We start from the raw sequence: 25,646 nt of genomic DNA on the forward strand, positions 1-25,646 counted from the left end.
TGGCTGAAAGTTCCTTCCCTAATGCAGCACGGCTGGACAGTTGCCCCAGCCTTGCTCTGGGAAAAGACATGCTCCTGGGGGCACATGAAGACTTTCAGGTATGGTGGCAACATTTGTGTTAGGGAATAAATTATCTTCCTTCTCCCATTTTACAAAATGAAGGTATATCTTTCATCTAACCTTTATCTTGCTAACCTGGAGTTGTAAAAAGGTCTGGAAGTCCCACTTTAAAAGAAGAAAAAAGAAGGCAGGGAGAGTGCTCTAAATAGTTTTGTAGTAGTGTAAAAGTGACTGGATATAATTAGATGATATTCTTTTGTAAGTCAGGTGGTTTCTATTTCTTTGTTTTCAACAAAAATGAAAGAGGATTTAATTGAGTTGTGTTTAATAATGCCAGATTATTAAAGATAATTTTTTTTATAATAGATCACTGTGTGATATGTGGCACATAACTAAGGACACTTACATTGCTATAACGAAGGGTTTTCTGGTTCCTTCTTATTTGAACAAGGTTCTTAAGCACTTATATCTATAAAAATAAAAAAATAGGAATAGGATTAATGCTGAACTCTGTCTCATTCTGGTAGTAAGTAATTCATGAACTCATAAACCAATTAAAAAATGATACACTCCAGGCCAGGCGTGGTGGCTCACATCTGTAATTCCAGCACTTTGGGAGGCCAAGGCGGGCAGATCACCCGAGGTCAGGAGTTCAAGATGAGCCTAGACAACATGGTGAAACTCCGTCTCTACAAAAAAAAAATACAAAAATTAGCCAGGCATGATGGTGGGTGCCTGTAATTCCAGCTACTCAGGAGGCTGAGGTGGGAGAATTGCTTGAACCCGGGGGGTGGAGGTTGCAGTGAACCAAGATTTCTCCATTGCACTCCAGCCTGGGTGACAGAGTGAGACTCCATCTCAGAAAAAAAAAAAAAAAAAGATAAGCTCCATCTGTTTCATTAACAGGTGTATTTAAAATAATATTTTGGTTTTTTTCACTTAGTAATTAGTTTTCCTGATATATATTTGTGTTTTGATTTGTTGTATATTAATATAATAATTATAATTCCAAATTTCTTTTGGATCAATACTTAGAACATTAGGATCACAAGATATTTTTAGAATTTATATTTATATACAGATATATTCTTGTAGAGAAAAATGATTGGATAATCAATAAACTTCCATGCATAAAAATATTACATCAGGATAACATTCTGTGGAATAAATGCCATAGAAATATTAGTGCAAGAAGAAGGAACAGTGTAAAACTGTGTTAAGGAATAGTTTGTTCAATGGATGGTAGCAGTTATCACATTGATTGTAGTTTCTAGAGTCCATTTGATACATATAAAGGAAGGATGTAATCGTTTTGTTTTTCTTTAAGTCAATGTTATTTATTAACTGCAAAGGGAAAAATGGTAAATTTACACAGAGAAACCTGGCAGGTACCGTGTTAACCAATAGATTATGGTTAACATCACTAGTAATAAGACATATCAACATCATGTACCCCATGATATATGATGTACTGAGAAGGACACAGTGTCATTCTGTAGCATTTTTGCCCAAAATTTATGATCTCAGTTCATTCATGAGAAAACATCAGACAAAGCCAAATTAGGAGAGTTATTCTATAAAGTAACTGACAATCTCCCATAGTGTCAAGGTTATGAGTGATAAGGGGAGATGGAGGAATTATCAAAGACCAGAGTTTAGGGAGATATTAAACTAAATGCAGGAAGGAATTCTGGATTGGATTCTGAAACAGAAAAGAACATTAGTGGAATAATGTGTGAAATTTGAATAAAGTCTGTAGTTTAGCTAACAGTATTATAGCAGTGTTAATTTCCTGGTTTTGATAATAGTATTTTGGCTATGTAGGATGTTATCGTTAGGGTGAAGGGTATATGGGAGCTCTTTGTAATGTTTTTGCAATTTTTCTGTGAGTCTACAATTATTTTTAAAATAGTTTTTTAAAAGTCAACAATATGTCAGAAATCACATCTTCTGTAATTACTGATTGAAACTTAGATGAAAATTTTGAGATATCACAAGGATGTGTGAATATATGGTATTTCAAAATTATTTTAATGGCTACATGAGCAAAAATGTCTCCTTTGAGGAGTTTGACTAGGCCAAAAGAAAAAAGAAGCTAAAAATACCAGTATAAATGGTTCCCCTAGGAAAGGCTCCAGCCATATCATCCTGCTGTGAGGTCCATTGCCAGCAAGCCCCACCATACACACAGAGCTTCTAATTAGCTTTTTAATATCTCATTCTTAATTATGAACAGATAGTCATAGGTAAGGAAGGCCACTGATGTGAAAAATGGCAATTAAAGCAAAAGAGAATAAAAGAGATCTGGAGGAGAAGACAATGCAAAACATGTGGCCCTTAAAATTTTTGGAAAAGTTAGTCATATAAGAACAAGAATATTCATAGAGCTCTTAGAAACTAAAAAAAATCCAATACAAGGAAGATAGAGTTGAGGAGGCTGATCAGAAGGGAGTGCAGAAACAACAAAAAACAAACCTAAATGATGGTAAATAGGAAGAGATGATAAAATTAGAGGGATTATTTAAATAATACGTGTTTCAGGAGGAGAGAACAAATTGGAGGAGAAAAAATCACCAATAAAATAATTCATGAACATTTCTCAGAACTGTAGAACACGCATTTCCAGATTAAAAGGGCCCATTGAGCATCCATCACAATGAATTAAGATACACTCATACCAAGATTATTGTGAAATTTCAGAGCATCTGGAATAGAGAAAAGATTTTGAAAGCCTCCATAAAGTGAGAGAATGATTTAGACAAAAGATCAAGAATCAAAACGTTACTAGAGTTCTCAACAGCAACATGAATACTAGAAGTGGAATAATGCCTTTAAGATACCAAGGGTAAAGTGATTTCCAATGTATTCTGTGCCCCATCAAATTAATAAAGAGTGAGAGTAAAAGAAGGAAATTTCTAGATTGTCAGTCTTAATTTATCTTTTATATACCCCTTTTCTGGAAGTGAGTAGAGTTTGTGCTCTCCTAAGATAAAATCAAGAAGGAAAGATGGGATCAGGAAACTAAGCGAGAAAAGAAAGGAGATCCAACATCACAGCTATGTCAGTTGTGGAGCTGCTCTTTGTTAAAACCACTAGCTTTATGTGGCCGTTTAAGTTAAATTTTAAAATTCAGTTTCTCAGTCCTGCTAGCCACATTTTAAGAGCTCAATGGCCACATGTGACTAGTGGCTACTCCATTGGACAGAGTAGATACAGAACTTTTCCATCATTGCAGAATGATCTTTTGGACATTTCTTTTTCCAAAGATGGACTGATCTAGATTGGAGCAGATCACAAAGCTCTGGGACATTGATTTAAGAAGGTAGAGTTCATGAAATACCTGATGTGTTTGAACTTATTGGGATAAGATTTACATAGTTACTGGAGACTTTGGAGGATAAGAGAGATAGTAATAAATAGTATTAAGGGAAATAAAGTGCAAGAATAAAGATAAAAATAAACATTCATGGTATACTATATGGCTCAGTTGTCGAAAGCATTTATATAGTCATAATGTAAATACTGAAAATTGATCTAACAAATTACAAATTACTATTTAGGGGTGTTGGGCTTTTTTGTATGGGAAGTGTTTATGTTGGAGTTGAGATTGGGGTGTGTGAATGTATCTAAGAGCTAAATTCTCACCTTCCAAGTTCTAGCTATCTGTGCCTAAAATGGAAAAACCAAGAAATAGAAATAGAGAGGTATAGTAAGTTACTTAGAGAAGTAGAAGTAAATACCAAAAATATCAGCTAAATGACTTCAAAATGGTTGCTTTTGGGGTGTAGAAAGTGTGTGTGTGTGTGTATCAGGAAAGTGGTCACAGAGCTGCTTTTTTTTTTCTTAAGTCTTACATGACTATTGTATTCTAAACAATGTTATGGATAACTTTGATTAAAAACAAGAAGTATACATTTAAAAAAATGAGGCCATGTCCAAAGTGTAATCACTGTCTACCACAAAACTAGCTGAACTTTATAAATCCTTCTCGGCCTGGAATAATCAGGACTATCTGTTAAAGGGCTATGCTAACTAGAAAATTAATGAAAAAGTCTCATACAGTTACTAAAATAATACAAAACTAATCACTGGTTAATTCAGTGGAAGTTTTGTGACTTTTGGCCTATATCAAGAAGTATATAAAGATGCAAAAATGTGTAAATCGCATACCGTATTTTAGTGTAGGTAAGCTCAGAGAAAAAACACAGTTGAGGTCACTATCATTAGGCACTATTTTCGAAGTACTCATTGTTATTTGGCTTCAACTGTCAATTGCCTTGATCCAATTTGAAGACTTAATATTTTGGGGAAGAACAATCTAGTTAACAACTACTATAAGTCAGTTTAGCTCACTACTGAAGGGATTTATGACCAATACTAGGAAGTGTATTTCTGGTTTTTGTAATCTTCATTTGAGATGATTTGTAATGGAAGCATTTTTTCTTGTCCATATTTACTAGTCAGCTTTCCTTGTGGCTTCCAGACCTTTTACTAGGGGCTATATCCATGATCTTCCCTACATTTTGGACAGATTACTCACTTCCTGTTCACTAAAATTCAGATTTCTGGGCCTTTTAAGGTTATTTTAAGGAATAACAAACATTGTGATGTAAAATTATAAGGATTGATAATATAGCTAAAAGTGAAACCCAGCTGAATTTTTTGTTGGGAGAGTGAGATTATATTTTAAGGACTTGAGTCTGTCTAGGTGTGTGAAGAGACCCCAGCAGCTCCATTGACGAGAACTGAGGCTCTGGCTGACAAGCCCAACTGTTCTTCCACCTGTAGCCAGTACAGACTGTCCCACTGTGGGAGTGAGGCCGTTGGATCTTCTGCCATCCCAGTGCCCTAGCTGATGCCATATGAGAGTTGTGATAAACAGGAAATAAATTTTAGTTCTAAGCCAATATGTTTTGGGCTGGTTTTTAGGCAGCAGTAGGTAACTGAAACAGTTCCTGCATGATTGTGAGGAGGAAACCATCCACTTCCCAGGAACTTGTAACTGTTAATTTGAGCAAAAAAGGAACTTTTATTATGTTAAACATTCCAGGTTTGGTTTGTTACGGCAGCTAGCATTGCCTTAACTAATTTATAGAGCATGAAGACTGTAATGAGAATACCTAGTGGTATATGACAGGGTTGCTCATCTGAGGACAATCTGAATTTCTGAATAATCTGAATCTGATAATCTGAATCTGAGATTCACTTTATGTATGTCTTCAATGGAGACAGTCACACACTGATGGCTTCATGAGGTGTTAAGTTTTAAGGGGAGAGAACGCATATACCTGGGTGGACAAAGAACGAACGATAATTCTATGAGAAGCAGCAGCTACTCAGTTGTGGCAGAATATCTGTTCTTGAATTCAATACATAGACCCTGAATGGTGTCGCTGAAATTTATTCATTTATTAAAAAGTTGATCTTAAGTGCCATATAAATAGGGAAAGGGAGGCGGGGGAAGTGTGAGAAAGAGCAAGAGGAAGAAATTGAGAGATAGTCATAGATATTTTGTAAGCTCTGTCCTCTGAGAACTTAGATTTTAGGGGGAGACATAGCAATGAATGGACAAGTAGATGATATGCTGTCAGGTGCTGTGAAGACAACCAAAGTAAATTAAAAGAATAGAACATGTGGAACAGCAGGTACTATTTTAAGTGGAATAGTTAGGGGAAGTCTGTCTGAATGAAGTGATGGAATAATGAGATCAGGAGAAGAAATTTTCAGGCAAAGAGCTGAAAATGCAGAAGCCCTGAGGCAGAAACAAGTTTGGGGTATTTCAGAAATAGTAAGAGCAGTGTGGCCAGAGTATAGTGATTGATATGGGTTAGGAGAGAGGCAGGGACTGTATCCTGAAAGGTTTTTTAGGCCAAAGAAAGAATTGGAATTTTATTCTGGAGGTGATGGGAAACTGTTGAAGGGTTTTGGGTATAGGAGTAACATCTGGTTTGTCTTTTAAAAAGGCAACTCTGGCTGCTCTGCAGGAGCAGGGGTTCTGGGTGCTGCAGAGATGGCAGGGTTGAGTTCAGCTAGCTAAGAGGCTGTTGTAGAAGCCCTGGTGAGAGGTGACGGTAGCTTAGACAAGGGAGATGGGGTAGAGGTTGTAAGAAGTGATCATGTTTGAGATTAGTTATGAAGTTATTGCTGCAGGATTTCTGATGGATTGTACGTGGGCTGTGAAGGAAGAGTCAAAGATGAGTTCCTAGAGTGGGCGAGTGGGGGTGAGGTTTACTAAAAAATTGCTAAACTAGGTGGAGTAGGTTTTGGGGCTGTCTGCAAAATCTGATTATAAATGGTTTATTGGAGTCACTTGTAAGTTGATATTTTGTTTTTACATTTTTAACAACTGACTGAGATATTCATATACCATACAATTCACCCATTTAAAGTGTACACTTCAGGCTGGGTGCGGTGGCTAATGCCTGTAATCCCAGCACTTTGGGAGGATGAGGTGGGTGGATCACCTGAGGTCAGGAGTTTGAGGCCAGCCTGGCCAACACAGTGAAACTCCATCTCTACTAAAAATACAAAAAATTAGCTGTGCATGGTGCTGCACACCCGTAATCCCAGCTACTAGGGAGGCTGAGGCATGAGTATTGCTTGAACCCAGGAGGCGGAGGTTGCATTGAGCCAAGACGGCCCAGTGTACTCCAGCCTGGGCAACAGAATGAGACTCTGCCTCAAAAAAGAAAAAAAAAAAGGATACAATTCAGTTTTTAAAAATACATACACAGAATTATGAAACTGTTACCACAGCTAATTTTAGATAATTTTCATCCCTCCACTAAAGAAACTCTGTTCATTAGCAGTCTCTCCCCATTTCCTCCTCACTCCTAGGCCCCAGCCCTCAACAACCACTAATCTATTTTATATAAATAATATGTGACTTTTTGTGTCTGGCATCTTTTATTTAGCGTAACATTTTTAAGTTTTATTCATATTGTAGCATGTATCAGCACTTCATTCCTTTTTATGACCAAATAGTGTTACCTTGTATAGATATACCAGTTTTGTTATCAGTTGATGAATAACAGTTTGGGGTTGTTTCTGTTTTTTGTCATTGTTGCTATTTTGAATAATGCTGATATGAACAATTGTATACAAGTTGTTGTTTGGACATGTCTTCAAGTCTCCTAGAGTGTGTATGTAGTTGTGGAATTGCTGGGTCATATGGTAACTCTGTTTCGCCTTTTGAGAAACTGCCAAACTGTCTTCCATAGAGACTGTACCATGTTACTACATTCCCACCAGCTGTGTGTGAGGGTTGCAGTTTCTCCACATCTTAGCCAACACTTGCTATTCATCATGTTGATTATAGTTCACCTAGCAGATGTGACGTAGCCGTGCCATTGTAATTTTGATTTGCATTTTCCTAGTGGCTAAGAATGTTGAGCATCTTTTCGCGTGCTTATTGGCCATTTGTATATCTTCTTTGAACAGAAATATTTCAAATAATTTGCCTTTTTTTTTTTTCTTTGAGACGAGTCTTGCTCTGTCACCCAGGCTGGAGTGCCGTGGCGCAATCTCAGCTCACTGCAACCTCTGCCTCCTGGGTTCAAGTGATTCTCTTGCCTCAGCCTCTTGAGTAGCTGGGGTTATAGGTGCACGCCACCATGCCCAGCTAATTTTTGTATTTTTAGTGGAGACAGGGTTTTGCCATGTTGGCCAGGCTGGTCTTGAATTCCTGACCACAGGTGATCCGCCCACCTTGGCCTCCCAAAGTGTTCAGATTACAGGCGTGAGCCTCCGTGCCTAGCCATTGTTTGTCATTTTTAATTGGGTTGTTTTAAAAACATTTTCCCCAGCCTTATTGTGGTATAACTGACATACGAAAACCTGCCCATATTTAAAGTTTAAAATTGTGCTTTGACATATATGTATATATATACACACAGCTGTGAAACCGTCACCACAATCAAGATAATAAACATATCTGTAATCTTGTCTTTGCCCTTTTGTAATCTATTCCTCCCTCCCGTTTGTTCCCGAGGAAACACTTTGCTGCCTATTAGTGTAGATGAGTTTGCTTTTTCTAGGATTTTATATAAATAAGGACATACAGTATATATACTCTTTTTGGCAGTTGGGTGGGGGGGCGGGGTCTGGGTTCTTTCAGCACATTTTGAAATTCCTCCAGTTATAATTCATAGACCATAGAATTAACTTTTTTACAGTGTAGAATTCAGTAACTTTTAGCATATTCATATATTTATACAGCTATCACCACTATCTAATTCCTGAACATTTTCATCACCTCAGAAAGAATCCCTGTACTAATTGGCAATCACTTCCCATTTCCTTTACCCCACAGTCCCTTGAAACCACCAATCTAGTTTCAGTCTGGGTTGTCTTTTTCTTTTTGAGTTGTAAGAGCCCTTCATATGTGTTAGATACAAGACCCTTGTCAGATACATACTTTGGAAATGTTTTCTCCCATTCTGTGAGTTGTCTTACTTTCTTGATGGTGTTCTTTGAAGCCCAGAAGTTCTTAATTTTGATGAGGTCTAATTTATCTACTTTTTCTTTTGTCACTTGTGCTTTTGGTGTTATATCTAAGAAGGCTCTGCCTAACCCAAGGTGACAAAGGCTTGCACCTATGTTTTCTTCTAAGAATTTGAGTAGTTTTAGATCTTATATTTAGGTTTAGAATCCATTTGCAGTTAAAATTTGTACATGATTCAAGGAAGGTGCCTGATGTCATTATTTTGCATTTGGATATCTAGTTGTACTAGCATCATTTGTTAAATATGTAATTTTCCCCCATAGAATTGTCTTGGCACCCTGTTGAAAATGAATTGACCATAAATACGAGAGTTTATTTCTGGACCCTCAGTTCTATTTCTTTGATCTGTGTATGTGTTCCCATGCCAGTAACATACTGTCCTGATTACTCTAGCTTTGTAGTAAGTTGAAATTTGGAAGTGTGAATCAGTCTTGACAAGTTCTTTGTCAAGATTATTTTGGCTATTTGGGCTCCTTATTTTCATATGTGTTTGGGATGAACTTGACAATTTTTGCAAGACAGTTCGCTAGGATTTTGAGTCTGTAGGTTGTATTGGGAAATATTGACATCTTAGCATATTAAATTTTTAGATCCATGAACATGAGATGTTTTTCCATTTATTTTAGGTGTTCTCTTTTTTTTTTTTTTTTTTTTTTGAGACGGAGTCTCGCTCTGTCGCCCAGGCTGGAGTGCAGTGGCTCAATCTCGCCTCACTGCAAGCTCCGCCTCCGGGGTTCACGCCATTCTCCTGCCTCAGCCTCCGAGTAGCTGGGACTACAGGCGCCCACCCCCACGCCCGGCTAATTTTTTGTATTTTTAGTAGAGACGGGGTTTCACCGTGGTCTCGATCTCCTGACCTCGTGATCCGCCCGCGTCGGCCTCCCAAAGTGCTGGGATTACAAGCGGGAGCCACCGTGCCCGGCCTATTTTAGGTGTTCTCTAATTTCTCTTAACAATGTTTGTAATCTCTATTGTACAAGTTTTGTATATCTTTTGTTAAATTTATTGTTTTTTTGATGCTATTATGAATGAATTGTTTTCTTAATTCCATTTTTTGGATTGTTCATTGCTAATGTATAGAAATACAAATGATTTTTATATATTGATCTTATATCTTGCAACCTTGCTGACCTTATTAGTTTTAATAGTTTTGTTTTTTAAGTGGATTCCTTAGGATTTTCTGTATATAAGATCGTGTTACCTGCAAACAGAGACTGTTTTGCATTTAGCTTTCTGATCTTGAATGCCTTTTCTTTCTTTTTCGTGCCTAATTATTCTAGCTAGATCCTCTAGTACAATGTCGAATGCAAGTGGTGAGAGTAAATATCCTTGTCTTTTTCCTGATCTTAGGAGGAAATATCCGGTGGTTCACCATTATCATGTTAACTGTGGTTTTTTTGTAGATGCCCTGTGTTAGGTTGAGGAAGTTGAGTATTTTTATCATGAAAGGTTGGGTTTTGTCAAATGCTTTTTCTCCAGCTATTGAGATGATCAAGTAGCTTTTGTTTTATTTGCATTCAGATGAGCTCTTTCATTCTTGATTTTGAAGTCTCATGCTTTACAGAGGTTAAAGATAGACATTAGTAGTCATCAGCATTTGGATAAATGGCAGAAGTCTTGGGGGGTGAATAACAATACTCAGAGCACATAGAAAAGAGAAGGCTAAATATGGAATTTTGAGGAATATAAACAATCAAACATGTGCAATGCTAGCTTAAATGTAATCTGAGCTAGTAAATTTAATGAAAACTTTACCTAAGACAGCAGGTTATAGTTTTTGCTTTACTAGGTAAATCCACAGCTTTTGGTGGATCTTAAAAGTCCCTGATAATATGGAAAGTTTTTCTGCTCTTTATTTGATTGCATTTGTATGAGTCAGACCCTGGAGAGCAGAAGTATTAATATGTAAAGTGTAGGTGAAGGAAGAGAACCAGCATGATTTTCTGAAAGGAACATGTACGTGGCAAGTAAATAGTAGAAGAAATTTAAACGTTGTGAACACACTGCTTGTTCCATAAACTGGCCATTTTAACACGAGTCTGAGATGCTGGAATTTCCCTTTTCTCTACTAGAAGGAATGTTTCTGTGAAAATAGAAAAAAAATCAATTTATGAGAAACTTTTTGCATTTAAGTGGTATTCTTTTGTACAGAGCCTGAAGCACGCAGAGTAATGAACAACCATAGATCCTCAGACTTTGTATTGAGAACTAGAACTAGACAGTGCTTTCTCTTCTCATTCATTTTTGCTTTGTACTTCAAACTTGACTACCACTACTTATAAAGTAATGTGTGTTAATTTCATGATCACTGCTATTGTTACTATGAAAACCCCTCAATTTCAAGGCATTAAAAACAATGGTTGTGTTAGCTTGTTGATGAGACTGTTACCGGAAAGGGGTCCAAGACAGGGTTTTTGGGTCTTGCACAAGAAAGAATTCAGGGTCAGTCCATAAAGTGAAAGCAAGTTTATTAGGAAAGTAAAGGAATAAAAGAATGGCTACTTCACAGACAGAGCAGCCCCAAGGGCTGCTGGTTGCCCATTTTTATGATTATTTCTTGATGATATGCTAAACACGGGGTGGATTATTCACACCTCCCCTTTTCAGACCATATTGGGTAACTTCCTAATGTTGCCATGGCATTTGTAAGCTGTCATGGTGCTAATGGAAGTGTAGCAGTGAGGACCACCAGAGGTCACTCTCATTGCCATCTTGGTTTTGGTGGATTTTAGCCAGCTTCTTTACTGCAAGCTGTTTTATCAGCAGGGTGTTTATGACCTGCATCTTGTGCCAAACTCCTCTCTCATCCTGTGACTTAGAATGCCTTAACTGTCTGGGAATGCAACCCAGTAGGTCTCAGCCTCATTTTACCCAGTTCCTATTTAAGATGGAGTTGTGCTGGTTCAAACACCTCTGACAAGATTACTTGTTAGATTTGTATAAAAAATCTAGACCCTTAGAAATAGCCTAACTAAATGTCAGCAATTAAGATCTAAGTATATTGACTGGGTGCAGTGGCTCACGCTAGCACTTTGGGAGGCTGAGGTGGGGCAGATCACCTGAGGTCAGGAGTTCAAGACCAGCCTAGTCAACATGGTGAAACCCCTGTCTCTACTAAAAATACAAAAATTAGCCGGGTGTGGTGGTGGGAGCCTGTAATCCCAGCTACTTGGGAGGCTGAGGCAGGAGAATTGCTTGAACTCAGGAGGTGGAGGTTGCCGTGAGCCGAAATCGCACCATTGCTCTCCAGCCTGGGCAACAAGAGTGAAATTCCATCTCAAAAAAAAAAGAAAAAAGAAAAAAAATAAAAATATCTAAGTATATTACCATATGCATTACCTATTCTAAATTTAAATTAGTTGGTAGTCTCGGAGATTGTTCCAGAAAGTTATGTAAGTAATCCAATTCAGTCATAAATAGTTCATATTACTTGGTTGAACTGAAAAAAGTTGTTATATTGATCAACTCGTTAAATGATATGATTGGTAAGACAATTTGTGAGATGTTTGACATTTTGTTTCTTGTTTGAACTACATTATTGGAGTTATCCAAAATCATATGAATAATCTGAGAATAATAGATTATTTTATTTGAGGCAAAAATGATAGAATAATGACTGATAACTATGAATTCTAAAATTAACAGGAAGTATGACACACCACCATGTTCCCTCAACTTGTAAACTACCTTGATATATTAAAGGAATTAATACATCTATTGGAATGGTCAAAACCCAGATATAGAGCAGGGTTCTTAAAAGACAAATCAGCATAGCTGTATATAATAAGGAGAGAGATATATAGACACTACAAGTTTTTTCTCCTGTTTAACTTTAAACATACAAAATGTATTTAGCATTGTATCTACAGGAAATTATATCTGTGTCTAAGACAGATGTTTCCAATTCACCCCAATTTATAGGCCTTAAAAATTTGGAGAACTAATTCACTTCTTTACTATCATCAAGTAGATAAAAATGAAATGCTACTCATTAGGAAAAATGGAGAGGGAAAATACGAATGTTTAAAAAATGAAATAAAATACAGATCAGAGACATCCTCAAAGAAAAAAAAGGATATTCAGGTACTAAGGTTGGAATGATAGTCTTCAAATACTCTTCAAATTTGAAATTTTAATAGTTGATGAGTTTTAAAGTTGCGTAAGTCTATAGACAGTGATGGTATGTATATAATACATATAGTGAAGTATATATTTTAGAATATGGTACTGAGCTATTTGTCCTGTATTTGATGATACTACTAGCAAACGTAAAATACATAGCTCCTTTCATTATCACATTATGCATTATAATGTCTAATAGTACCTGAAAAACACTATATTATAACATTTATATATTTAACATTTTTTGATATAGGAAAAAAAACTTTTTTTTAGAAAGGCTGTTAACTCATGTCACTAAATGTATATATATTTTTTAATGTGAGAAATTATTGGGTTTCTGTTCTTATTACTGCAGGAAGCATATGTGCCTCTTTTCTTACCCAAAGTTACCAATTGCCAGTTCTTGATACAATGTTTCTAAGAAAGAAATACAGAGGTAAAGATTTTGGGCTTCACATGCTGGAGGACTTTGTTGATTCCTTTACAGAAGATGCACTTGGCTTGCGGTATCCACTGTCTTCTCTCATGTACACAGGTAAATGGACTAAGTTAAAAAATGATAGACTTGGCTTTATGTCACTTCCGACTTGTTTCTTCAGAATACGGTAAATGTGTATATATCAGTATCACATAAATTTGGAACCTTAGGCTCTCTAGAACTTACTTTGGCAAATGTGCCCTTATGTATTTGTTTTCTGGGGGTTTGGCAGTCTTAAAAAACTTTAAATGTAATTCATATACAATACAATTGCCGGGCACAGTGGCTCACACTTGTAATCCCAGCACTTTGGGAGGCTGAGGTGGGCGGATCACCTGAGGTCAGGAGTTTGAGACCAGCCTGGCCAACATGATGAAACTCCATCTTTACTGAAAATAAATAATTAGCCGGGCGTGGTGGCGCGTGCTTGTGATCCCAGCTACTCGGGAGGCTGAGGCAGGAGAATCGCTTGAATCTGGGAGGCGGAGGTTGCAGTGAGCCAAGATCATGCCACTGCATTCCAGCCTGGGTGACAGAGCAGGACTCCATCTAAAAAAAAAATCCAAAACCAAAAAAAACAACATATACCATAATATTTGCCCTGTTAAAAGTGTATAATTCAGTGGTTTTTAGTATATTCATAGTTTTTCAATCATAGCCAGCAGTTCCAGAACATTCTTATCACTCCCAAAAGAAACCCTGTACCAATTCACAGTTACTATCCATTTCCCCTTCATCCTGTAGCAACCACTAATCTGTTTTCTGTCTCTGTAGATTTACTCATTCTGGACATTTTTCATATAAATGGAATCATACAGCATGTGGCTTTTTGTGTCTGGCTTCTTTCACTTAGCATGTTTTTAAGGTTCATTTATGTTGTAGCATAAATTAGTACTTCATTTCTTTTTATGACTGAATAATATTCCATTGTATGGCTGTACCACAACTTGTTCTAAAGTGATTGCTCCATTTTACATTCCCATAAGCAATATTATATGAGGGTTACAATTTCTCCACATCTTCATCCTCACCAACATTTGTTAATATCTGTGTATTTTATTACAGCCCTCCACATCCTCACCAACATTTGTTATCTGTATATTTTATTACAGGCATCCCAGTGGATGTGCAGGGGCACCTCATAGTTTTGCTTTGCTTTGATGTTGAACATCTTTTCATATGCTTAATGGTCATTTGTATATCTTCTTTGGAGAAATCTGTTCAGATCCTTTGACCATTTTCGGGGGGTTGTTTATGGTAGCTTTTAAAATTAACAAAAAATAAATTTCAGACATACAAAAAGGAATAAAGAAGCTGGGAATGGTGGCATATGCCTGTTATCTCAGTTACTCCAAAAGCTGAGGTGGGAGGACTGCTTGAGTCCAGGAGTTTGAGACCAGTCTGGGCAACATAGTGAGACCTCACCTCAATTAAAAAAAAAATAGTTTAAAAAATAAGGCATTGGCTGGGCACGGTGGCTCACGCCTGTAATCCTAGCACTTTAGGAGCCCGAGGTGGGCGGATCGCTTGAGCTCAGGAATTCGAGACAAGCCTGGACAACATGGTAAAACCCCGTGCCTACAAAAATTACAAAAAATTAGCTGGGTATGGTGGCTTGTGCCTGTAGTCCCGGTTACTTGAGGGGCTGAAGTGGGAGAATTGCTTGAGCCCAGGAGGTCGAAGCTGCAGTGAGCCGAGATTGCACCACTGCACTTCAGCCTGGGTGACAAATTGAGAGCTTACCTCAAAAAAATAAAAAGAAATAAAAATAAGATATCAAATACTCATGTGCTGTGTCAGCATGTACCATCCATGAGAAATGGCCTGTTGCCAATATGGTCAAAGCCTTGTATGTACTTCTACCCAGTTAGACTCACTCCCCTTCCCTGGGATGAGTACTGTACCTAACTTGGCTTTATTTTTCTCATACATTTCTTAGACTTGTAATACATATGTGTGTATTCTCAAACAATAGGTTGCTTTATATATTTAAAAACTATAAATATGTACTGTATGAATTCTACAGTTTGCTTTCTTTACTCATCTTTATATTTGTGAGATTCATCCATATGGATTCATATAGTTCCATTTATTTTCAATGCCGTATTCCATTTTATGGACATACCACTTGGCGGTGATTTAAAACCATTAGTGGGTTTGTTTTTGCATTTGTGTAAAGGTATACAACTACTCAATGAAGTAAAATTTAATGCTGGATAGTAATTAACCTAGAAACTCTTACAAAGTATAATTTACTATTGATTTCAGTCTAACAGGAGACATTTATTTCCACTGAAAATATATTTTTATTCCAAATCTTCCGCACCTTCTTTAATACCGAAAGCAATCCAGAAAACAGGAACCAAGTACAGAATTAGATGCCCGTCTTGAATCATATTTTCTCTCTAAATCCATACATCAGAGTGGGATGGGCATTGTGTGCCCTTGGACAGTCCTAAAATGCACTACCCCCTAATTACTGCTTTACTGAATTTGAGGAGAGATGCAAAGACATCCACTGCAGGTGGAATCCCTTAGTACTTACTCTCTTCTGTGATTCTAATGATAAATAAGTTGAATACCAAATGATTTACAGATGATTATCAGCTAATTTCTATCTTCCCATAAAGTCTTAGTACTTTGGGAGGCCAAAGAGGGCAGATCACTTGAGGCCAGGAGTTCAAGGCCAGCCTGGCCAACAAAGCAAAATTCCATCTCCATTAAAAATGCGAAAATTAGTTGGGCATGGTGGCACATGTCTGTAATCCCAGCTACTCAGAAGGCTGAGTCACCAGATTTTGCTTGAGCCTGGGAGGCAGAATTTGTGGTGAGCCGAAATTGTGCCACTGCACTTCAACCTGGGTGACAGAGCGAGACTCTGTCTCAAGGAAAAAAAAAAAAAAAAAAGCCAGGCCTAGTGGTGTGCGCCTGTAGTCCCAGTTACTCAAGAGGCTGAGGCAAGAGGATCACTTGAGTACAGGAGTTCAAGGCTGCAGTGAGCTACTGCACTCCAGACTCAGGGAAAAAGCCAGATGCTGTTTCAAAAAAAAAAAAAAAAGGCAAATATCTATTAAGTTATAATTTATATACAATAACATGTACCGGTTTTTTGTTTGTTTGTTTGTTTTGAGACGGAGTCTCGCTCTGTCACCCATGCTCTGGAGTGCAGTGGCACAAACTCGGCTCACTGCAAGCTCCACCTCCCGGGTTCACGCCATTCTCCTGCCTCAGCCTCCAGGGTAGCTGGGACTACAGGTACCTGCCACCATGCCCGGCTAATTTTTCTGTATTTTTGGTAGAGAGGGGGTTTCACCAGGTTAGCCAGGATGGTCTCGATTTCCTGACCTCGTGATCCACCCGCCTCGGCCTCCCAAAGTGCTGAGATTACAGGTGTGAGCCACCACACCCGGCCGAGTCATGAGTTCTTTATGTTTCCTGGATATGCGTTGTTATATGTGTGTATTGTTAATTCTTTCTCATGGCCTTTTCATTTTCTTTAGTCCATGTGCATTTTTTGCAAGTAAGTTTTGAAATTATTTAGTTTACATCTCCCATCCTACTATTTATTCTTTATTTGTCCCATTTGTTCTTTCTCCTTTTTTCTTTCCTTTTGGAAGTATTTATCAGTGTTCTATTTTATCTCAACAGTTGGTTTATTAGCCATGCCTTTTTGTTTTGTTTTGTGGCTTGTTGTGTTGGTTTTCTCCAGCTTCTTCCTTCCTTTTAGTTTTGGAAACTAAACCCTGAACATATGAGAAATATCTTCAAATATACAGGGAAAAAAATGATAGACTAGTGTCTTAACTTCTGTACCAAGTCTAGATTGAAGAAATGTGAAGAGTTTGCCATATTTGTTTTAGTTTAAGAGAGAACCGGCCGGGCACGGTGGCTCAAGCCTGTAATTCCAGCACTTTGGGAGGCCGAGGCGGGCGGATCACGAGGTCAGGAGATGGAGACCATCTTGGCTAACACGGTGAAACCCCGTCTCTACTAAAAATACAAAAAATTAGCCGGGCGTGTTGGCGGGCACCTGTAGTCCCAGCTACTCGGGAGGCTGAGGCAGGAGAATGGCGTGAACCCGGGAGGCGGAGCTTGCAGTGAGCCGAGAGCGCGCCACTGCACTCCAGCCTGGGCGACAGAGCGAGACTCCATCTCAAAAAAAAAAAAAAAAAGTAGAGAACCAAATACAGTGTTTATTGATTGTAATAAAAGATACAATTGATGTTCTCTTTGAACCCTTCCCTAATACCACTCTCCTTTCTCCTTTCCTCCCCAGAGATAATTGCACTCCTGAAGTTAGTGTTTATTTTCCTACTTATGGTTTCATATTTATGTCTGTAAACATTATAAAATATTACTTAGTGTGCTTTCTTATTTTTTAAACCATTTTTTGTTGTAAAAAATTATACATAATATCTTATTTGTAGGTGAACAGTTCAGTGGCTCTTATGCACAGTATTTTGTACCCATCACCACCGTCTGTATCCAAAGCTTTTCAATCATCCGCAACATCAACTTTCTCCCCATTAAACAATTAACTCCCCTTTTCCCCTACCCCTATCTTGTGGTAGGTAATCTGTTTTCTGCTTTCTGTTCCTATGAATTTGCCTATGCTAGCTACCTCATCTAAATGGAATCATACAATATTTGTTTTTCTGTGTCTAGCTTACTTCACTAAACATAATATTTTTGAGGTCCATCATGTTGTAGCATATACAGTATCAAAATTCCATTCCTTTTTATGGCTGGATAGTATTCTTTTGTTTGAATATACAGTATTTTGTTTTGCCATTCATCTATTGATGGACGCTTAGGTTGTTTCTACCTTTTGGCTATTGTGAATAATGCTTCAATGAGCGTTGGTGTACGGATACCTGTTTGAGTCTCTGCTTTCATTTCTTTTGAATGTATACCTGAGGATGAAATTGGTGGGTCATACGGTAATTCTGTGTTTCACTTTTTGAGGAACTGCCAAACTGTTTTCCACTGTGGCTGTACCTCCTCCTCCTGGGTTCAAGTGATTCTCCCGCCTCAGCCTCCTGAGTAGCCACCACGGCCAGCTAATCTTCTGTATTTTTAATAGAGATGGGGTTTCACCATGTTGGTCAGGCTGGTCTTGAACTCCTAACCTCGTTATCTGCTTACCTTGGCCTCCCAAAATGCTGGGATTACAGGCGTGAGCCACTGTGCCTAGCCTTGTTTAGTGTGTTTTTAAACTTTTTATACATGGCATCACTTTGTTCATCTACTGGCCCACATTTTTACTGAGCATTTTTAAAAGTTATCAATGTTGATTTAGGTAGCCATAATTCATTTGTTTTAAATACTACACATTATTTTTATTACATACATATTACAGTTTATTCATATATTTCCCTACTGTTGGGCACTTAGGTTGTGTCCAGTCATCCTACTTTAAAAGTAGTCCTGTAATGAATATTGTAAATGTTTTTTGCATATGTACAGATGGCCCTCGACTTATGATGGTTTGGCTTTTGATTTTATGATGGTACAAAAGTGATACTCATTCAGTAGAAACAGTCATTTGAGGCTGGGCGCGGTGGCTCACGCTTGTAATCCCAGCACTTTGGGAGGCCGAGGTGGGCGGATCACGAGGTCAGGAGATCAAGACCACGGTGAAACCCCGTCTCTACTAAAAATACAAAAAATTAGCCGGGCGTGGTGGCGGGCGCCTGTAGTCCCAGCTACTCGGAGAGGCTGAGGCAGGAGAATGGCGTGAATCTGGGAGGCGGAGCTTGCAGTGAGCCGAGATTGCGCCACTGCACTCCAGCCTGGGCGACAGAGCAAGACTCCATCTCAAAAAAAAAAAAAAAAAAGAAACAGTCATTTGAATTTTGATCTTTTCCTTTGCTAATGGTATGTGGTATGATACTCTCTCATGAAGCTGGGCAGTGGCTGCCAATCACAGCTCCCAGTCAGCCGGATGATCACAAGGGCAACCAACCAATACTCTACAGAGTACTGTATTCAATAAAGTATGTGAAATTTTCAACAATTTATCATAAAATAGGCTTTGTGTTAGATGATTTTGCCTGGCTATAGGCTGAAGGCTGTGTTCTGAACTGTAAGTGTTCAGAACACATTTAAGGTAAGTGAGGCTAAGCTATGACGTTTGGTAGGTTAGGTGTAGTGAATGCATTTTTGACTTAGTGGTATTTTCAATTTATGATGGGTTTATCAGAATGTAACCCCAGTGTAAGTCAGGGAGCATCTGTATAAGGAATTAGGGTTTACACCTAGAAGTATAATTGGATCATAAAAGTCTCTTCAACTTTACTGTGGCAAAATTATTATCCCACCAGCAGAGTGTGTGTTTCCATTTCCCTTATTCTTCTTGGTGCTTGTCATTATCCCGCAGGTGTGAAAATCATATCTTATCTTTCCTTGGCAGCTAGTGAGGTTTATCATCTTTATCTTTGTTTATTGACCACTCAGATTTCATTAGGTGTGAAATTCCTGTTCATAGTCTCTGTCAGTTTTTCTTCGGGATAACTTTGTCTTTTGAATTCAATTTCAGAAATTCTTTATATTTTCTGAGTACTAATCGTTTGTTTTACTCTCATAACTTGTGTCTTTCTGTTATCATTTTCATGTAGAATGGTGCAGTTCAATACAGTAGTCACTTAAATATAAGTTTAAGTTCAGTTCCTCAGTAGTCACATGTGGCTAGTGGCTACTGTACTGGATAGTGCTGATAATAGGGCATGTCTATCATCACAGAAAGTTCTGTTGCACAGTCCTGATATACTAGGTTTTAAATCTTAATAGATCATAATTTTTCATCATGGACTGCGATTTTTGTGTCTTTTGTAAGGAATCCATCTGAACCCTAATGTCCTAGAGGTATTCTCCTATGTTTTCTTCTAAACATTTTGTTTTTCCACATTAGGTCTTAGAATTTGTTTAGAATTTATGTTGATGTGAGGTCAGGATCTGACTTTATTGCTTTTTTATATGGATTTTTATTTCAGCACCATTATTTTAGTAGTTTATCCATTCTTTACTGAAATGTAATGCCTTTTCTGTCATTTGGCAAGTTGTAGTGTATGTGTGGTTCTTTCCCAGTGTAGTTTCTTTGTTACTTACTTGTGGATTTTTTGTTTGTTTGTTTTTTGGTATTTTTCTTCTCCTTCTCCCTCCCACCCCCAGTCCATTTATATATCCTTATGTCAGTACTAGGTTGTTTCAGTTACTATGGTTTTAAATGCTTGGTTTCAGATACTTGGTACTTGTTTCAAATACTTAGTATCTACTTGGACAAGTCTCTATCCTTATTTTTCTTCTTCAGAATTGACCTGAATATTATTTGGTTTTTTTTGGAGCTTTTAAATTGATGTATAATAGTTGTACATACTGAATATTTTTCTTATCCTTTGTTCTTTCATTTTTGAATTTGGGATCAAGTTTTGTTAAGTTTCATTAAAAAATAAGTTCTGTTGGGATTTGTTTGGAATTGCATGGAATTTGTACATCAATTTGGTCAGAACTGGTATTTTTATACTATTGAGTCTGACAGTCTTTTTATTCAGTTCTTCTATGTCCCTCAGTAACATTTAATCATTTTTTTTCTTTAGAATCAAAGCACATTTTTTACAAAAATGGGCCAGGCGTGGCAGTGGGTGCCTGTAATCCCAGCTACTCGGGAGGCTGAGGCAGGAGAATTGCTTGAACCCAGGAGGCAGAGGTTGCAGTGAGCCGAGATAGCGCCACTGCACTCTAGTCTGGGCGACATAGCAAGACTCCGTCTCCAAAAAAAAAAAAAAGCGAAGCACATTTTTAAAGGATTTTTATTGTTCAGTCATGTTAAAACTTTTATTTGGGATTTTTATTTAGAATTTTTATTTATAAATGAAACTACTGTATACCTGAGTTGTGTTGGTGGTGTTTTGGTATCAAGGTTATGCTAGCCCCATTAAGTGAGTTGGGAAGCTTACTTTTCATCTCCTGTTTTTCAAAACAGTGGATATTTGGGATTTCTAGAAAATTCTAAATGTGTTTTTCAGCTTGCAAGCAATACTTTGAGAAGTATCCAGGAGACCATGAACTTCTTTGGGAAGTTGAAGGTGTTGGACACTGGTACCAGCGAATACCAGTCACCAGAGCATTACAAAGAGAAGCACTTAAAATTCCAGGTAAGAGTGTTTTCAGTTTGAACATAAGTTCAGTTTATTTATTTTTGGTAGCCTGTCCTTCCTGGCCCGTAAGTCCAGTTTAAAAAGCAGAGGCTAATAATGGTTGTGTCTTAGAGTCCAGAGTAGTGGTGTATTGTAATGTGATTGTTCTAGTAACAGACTCTCTTGTCTAAGGTTTGAATTTTTGTGGTGTATTAACTTTTGAGTCCTTAGTAACAAGGAGACCTAGAACAGCCCAGTAGGAATTGGTGGGTAAGAAATAAACATAGGTTACTCAAACGGCATAGAATAGGCACCAGGGGGTCCAGAGTACCCCTTAATCTCATGCACTTCTCCCCAAAGCTACTAAATACTTAAAATAACTATTTAACATTGTATATAATAGCAATGTTGCATTATAAGATATTAGTGAAGAGAACATCTCACACCTAGATTTTTGTGACCCTTCTGTCCAGGCTGCTCTTCAGAGCTTTTAGGAAAATCAGTACAATGTTAGAGTTAAAACCAAATACTGATTGGGTTACAGTTTTTAAAATTCTTCTATACACAGCAGTTTCTCAAAATGAACCTAAAAGACCTATGTCTGGAGAATATGGTCCTGCATCTGTTCCAGAATATGCAGCAAGAACTGAAGACAGTCAGTCTAGTGAGATGCAGCTAACTGTAGGTACACTGTCTGTATGTTTATTGTTGTAAATAATAATTTTTGTGTTTTCAAAAAATAGATTCAGTTTATATTTGAGTTTTAAATGTCATAGTTCATTCAACAAAGCTATGTAATTTCTACTGTGTTAATTTTCCTGGCATCTTCTGTTAATATTACTAAGGACTTTAATTTTCTTTGAAAAATAATTTTAATGATGTTAAAAGTATGAGCTAATTACAGGTAATTTAGAATAAACATAATATAGAAGAAAATAAAAATCTATAATCCTACTATTCAGATATAGCCACTGTTAAAAATTTTGCATATATATTTAATATTGCATATTATAAAGCATGTATCTGTATATATTGTATTTTTATTTTTATTCCCTTGGATTGCTTCTAACTGCTATTCTCCATTAATGTAATATTGGAAGCATTTTCTAGGGCATTAAATCATTAAAACGTGATTGTTAAATAGCAGCACACTATTCTATTATCTATTTTATGTAACTATCATTATTTGTTTCCTTAACATAGGATCCTTAAATTTTTAACATTTTTAAATGACCCAGGAGCAACATTTATATGTGAATACTTGTGTATATGTAGTGTATATGTAGTTGTGTATATGTAGTTACTTATCTTAACATACAAATTTCCAGAAGTGGAATAGTAGGTGAAAGACTATGAAGTTGTTATGTTGTAAAGTTTGAGGCTGTATATGCTAGGTCTTTGTAGAATGTAATGCACTTTGCAAATATTAGGTATCCTGAAAGTAGGAGGACAGGTCCCATTACCAAACTCCACAGGACTTACCAGGTCCTTTTCTAGAACTGATGTTTTGTGATACTTGATACTGCTTAAAACACAGGCCCATTGATGGGACTCTAGAAGTCTAGGGTTTTGGGGGATGGCATTTATTACAGTCATATTTTTGTACGTGTGTATCTGAGTTTATTTTTGGTGATTGTTGAATATGCCTATGTAAATACATAGGCATATTTTAGAAACAACTGCTTTAGGGAATTATTTGTGCTTATTTTCTGTCTTAATTAGCATGAGAGTTGACTATTTGAGTGGAAAATTTGTGAACATTTTTAAGAATAACAATATATTTAAGGAGTTAGATTCTTGGGATTTTTTTCCCTACTTTTGGAAATTCAGACTTGAGAATAAGTTCCTGTTCTATTGCAGTCCAAATTCCTCAGAGATACACAGATTCATTTAGTATTGGCCAGTTATAAAATCAAGGAAAGTAGAAAATCTACTCTTCCTATAAATGTAACGAGGGCAATGATTTACTTTAATACTAAGCCAAATAATTGTAGATGTGTCATTTGAGTGAGAATATATGACAGTGGTACTATATCATACAGTTGATAGCATAAATTAGATTTTAGAATCTAACCTATTTAAGATTTTAGAAATTCATATTCTTCATATTACTTTAATGTTTTAAATAGTTGAAGGAAAATGTTTATCATATTAAACTATTTGTTATATCTCTTTTTGTTAGTAGCCACAAATAGTTTAGTTTATTTCAACTACATGATTTATTCTTTAGGCGACGATGGTATTGTTACTTGCTTTTTCCTATTATTTATCTTATACTTTTTGCCCCTTTTATTTATTCATCTTTATCTACATTTTAACCTTTTCTTGTTGGACTACAAGTTTCTTGAAGCAAGATTTTTGTCATATGATTTATCACAATTGCTCCCTTGCTTTTGTTCTATAAATTGAAGGCTGTGTGCCCACTATATTGTGGAGTTTTAGTAAGCACGTAATGGATGAATAAAGTAGTTACTATGGCAAGCATTGGACATATAAAGATATGGTTCTTAGACATGGGGGAACTAGATGGTCCATTGTTGGAAATATATAATATACTATAGCATAATAATTGCTTTATTATAGCAAGTAATTGGAGGTACATAGGAGAGGATGACTTTTAAAGGGTGGGTGGGAATTTTGTTAGGGCATTCCATAGGATAGCATGTAAAAACGTTACAGAGGTGTAAAGGAAATGGCATGTTTGATATGAAAGAGGTATTTGGTATTGAATAGATTGAGAATTTATATTCTAAGCAGTGGTTGGCCATTAAAAGTTTTTTCCTCTTTTTTTAAGCAAAAAAATGGTACAATTTGTGATTCGAAAGTATCACTTTGTCATCAGGGTGGAGGGGTGTAGATGGGATGTGATTAGAACGAGGGATACCAGTGAGGAGGCTGTTGGAATAGTTGGTTCAAGAGAGTAAAGGCATAAACTAAAGCAATGGTAATACAAAGGGCAGGACAGTTTTGAGAGATTCTTCAGTTAAAATTGAAAGGCTTTGTGATTGATTAAATGTGAGTTAGGAAGAAGTCATTACTGACTCACTGTTTTCTGGCTAGAATGACTGACTGAATTGTCATTAAGCAAGATAGGGAATAATATTGGGGAAAGATAAAGTTCATTTTGGGAATGATTGAGTGTGAAATTGGATGGGACATCCACTGGGAGATATTTCATTGGAAATAAAGCTTTGGAAATCAGGAAGAAAGTTTGGAGGCTTAAGTCGCATATTTGAATTCATCAATAAGCAGATACTGAAGTAGGCGTAGTGAAAGGAGAGCATGTGGACTGAGCAGAGAAGGTGGCTGAGGACAGAACTAGGAGACACTAGTGGACACACTATGACATATTAGATGACTTGCATATGTTCTCAGTCTTTTAAACTGAAGCTGAACTATAACCTTTTTATTTTTAAAGTAAATGTTGTTAACAAAAAGTGCTATTTGAAAAACATTTTACAAGTTTTTCTTTGAAACTATAAATGAAATAGATCCATAGGGAGAAAAATAGTCTAAAACTTTGGGTTTGAATCTCTCTCTTTTTTAGATTGATTCTCTAAAAGATGCCTTTGCAAGCACTTCTGAAGGTAAGAAATTCAACTGATATATCAGTAAGTATTTGAGACACTTCAAATTAGGGCTGTGTGTGTGTGTGTTTGTGTGCATGCATGCGTGTGTGGTGTGTCACCCTGAGTAAGTGAAGACTTAACCAGCTCTAAAATCTAGATCTGGGTTGTCATGCCACCACTGCCACTGATTTTGCTACGTGAACACTGAGTAAGCTATTATACCTCTCTCTTCGTTGTTTCCTTAGCTATAAAATAGGGATGGTAATGTCTACGTTGTTTATTTTCCAAGATTACTGGGAGAGAATGCAAGTGAAATACAGAAACACTTTGCAAAGCCCAAGGTAACATGGAAATGTGAGGAATGACTTACACAGTTCATATAAGTTGACAAAGTTATATAATTTAGAAAAAGATGTAAATTGTAAAATAATTTTCTTAGCCTAATATAAGTGAGGGGAGGGTGAACCTGTGTAATGTGGAGGATATGTGTAAACTAGTGTAGTTCTTGCATTTCTGTGTATTTTAATAGGTAGTCCTTTTAACATATAATCAGCTGAGTGCTGTTTTGCTGTTTTTCTCCTCAGGTCATGATAAAACATCTGTTTCCACTCGTACTCGAAGTAGTAATCTAAAGCGGCCAAAGATTGGAAAGCGGTTTCAGGATTCTGAATTTAGCAGTTCTCAAGGTGAAGATGAAAAGACTTCCCAGACTTCACTTACAGCTTCAATAAACAAGTAAATAATTGTTCATTTTACTCTCATTTTTTATTTGTACTTTT

At 36.9% G+C, this 25,646-nt stretch overlaps 1 protein-coding gene across 12 annotated transcripts in view; it reads left to right on the forward strand.

Moving 5' to 3' along the window:
• Nucleotides 1–25,646, forward strand: part of FAM169A (family with sequence similarity 169 member A) — a 91,320-nt gene that overhangs the window by 41,518 nt on the left and 24,156 nt on the right. For 9 of the 12 annotated variants that reach the window (XM_063623153.1, XM_063623152.1, XM_055253911.2 and 6 more), the window contains 5 exons: nucleotides 13,041–13,220; nucleotides 21,188–21,316; nucleotides 21,867–21,979; nucleotides 24,846–24,885; nucleotides 25,452–25,602. In XM_063623153.1, the coding sequence (XP_063479223.1) occupies nucleotides 13,041–13,220; nucleotides 21,188–21,316; nucleotides 21,867–21,979; nucleotides 24,846–24,885; nucleotides 25,452–25,602 (613 nt within the window). The remainder of the gene's footprint in view (nucleotides 1–13,040; nucleotides 13,221–21,187; nucleotides 21,317–21,866; nucleotides 21,980–24,845; nucleotides 24,886–25,451; nucleotides 25,603–25,646) is intronic. The other 3 variants (XM_055253914.2, XM_063623154.1, XM_063623155.1) reach the window with 3 other exon arrangements.

This window comes from Symphalangus syndactylus, chromosome 18 (genome assembly GCF_028878055.3).
Source record: "Symphalangus syndactylus isolate Jambi chromosome 18, NHGRI_mSymSyn1-v2.1_pri, whole genome shotgun sequence".
NCBI lineage: Eukaryota > Metazoa > Chordata > Mammalia > Primates > Hylobatidae > Symphalangus > Symphalangus syndactylus.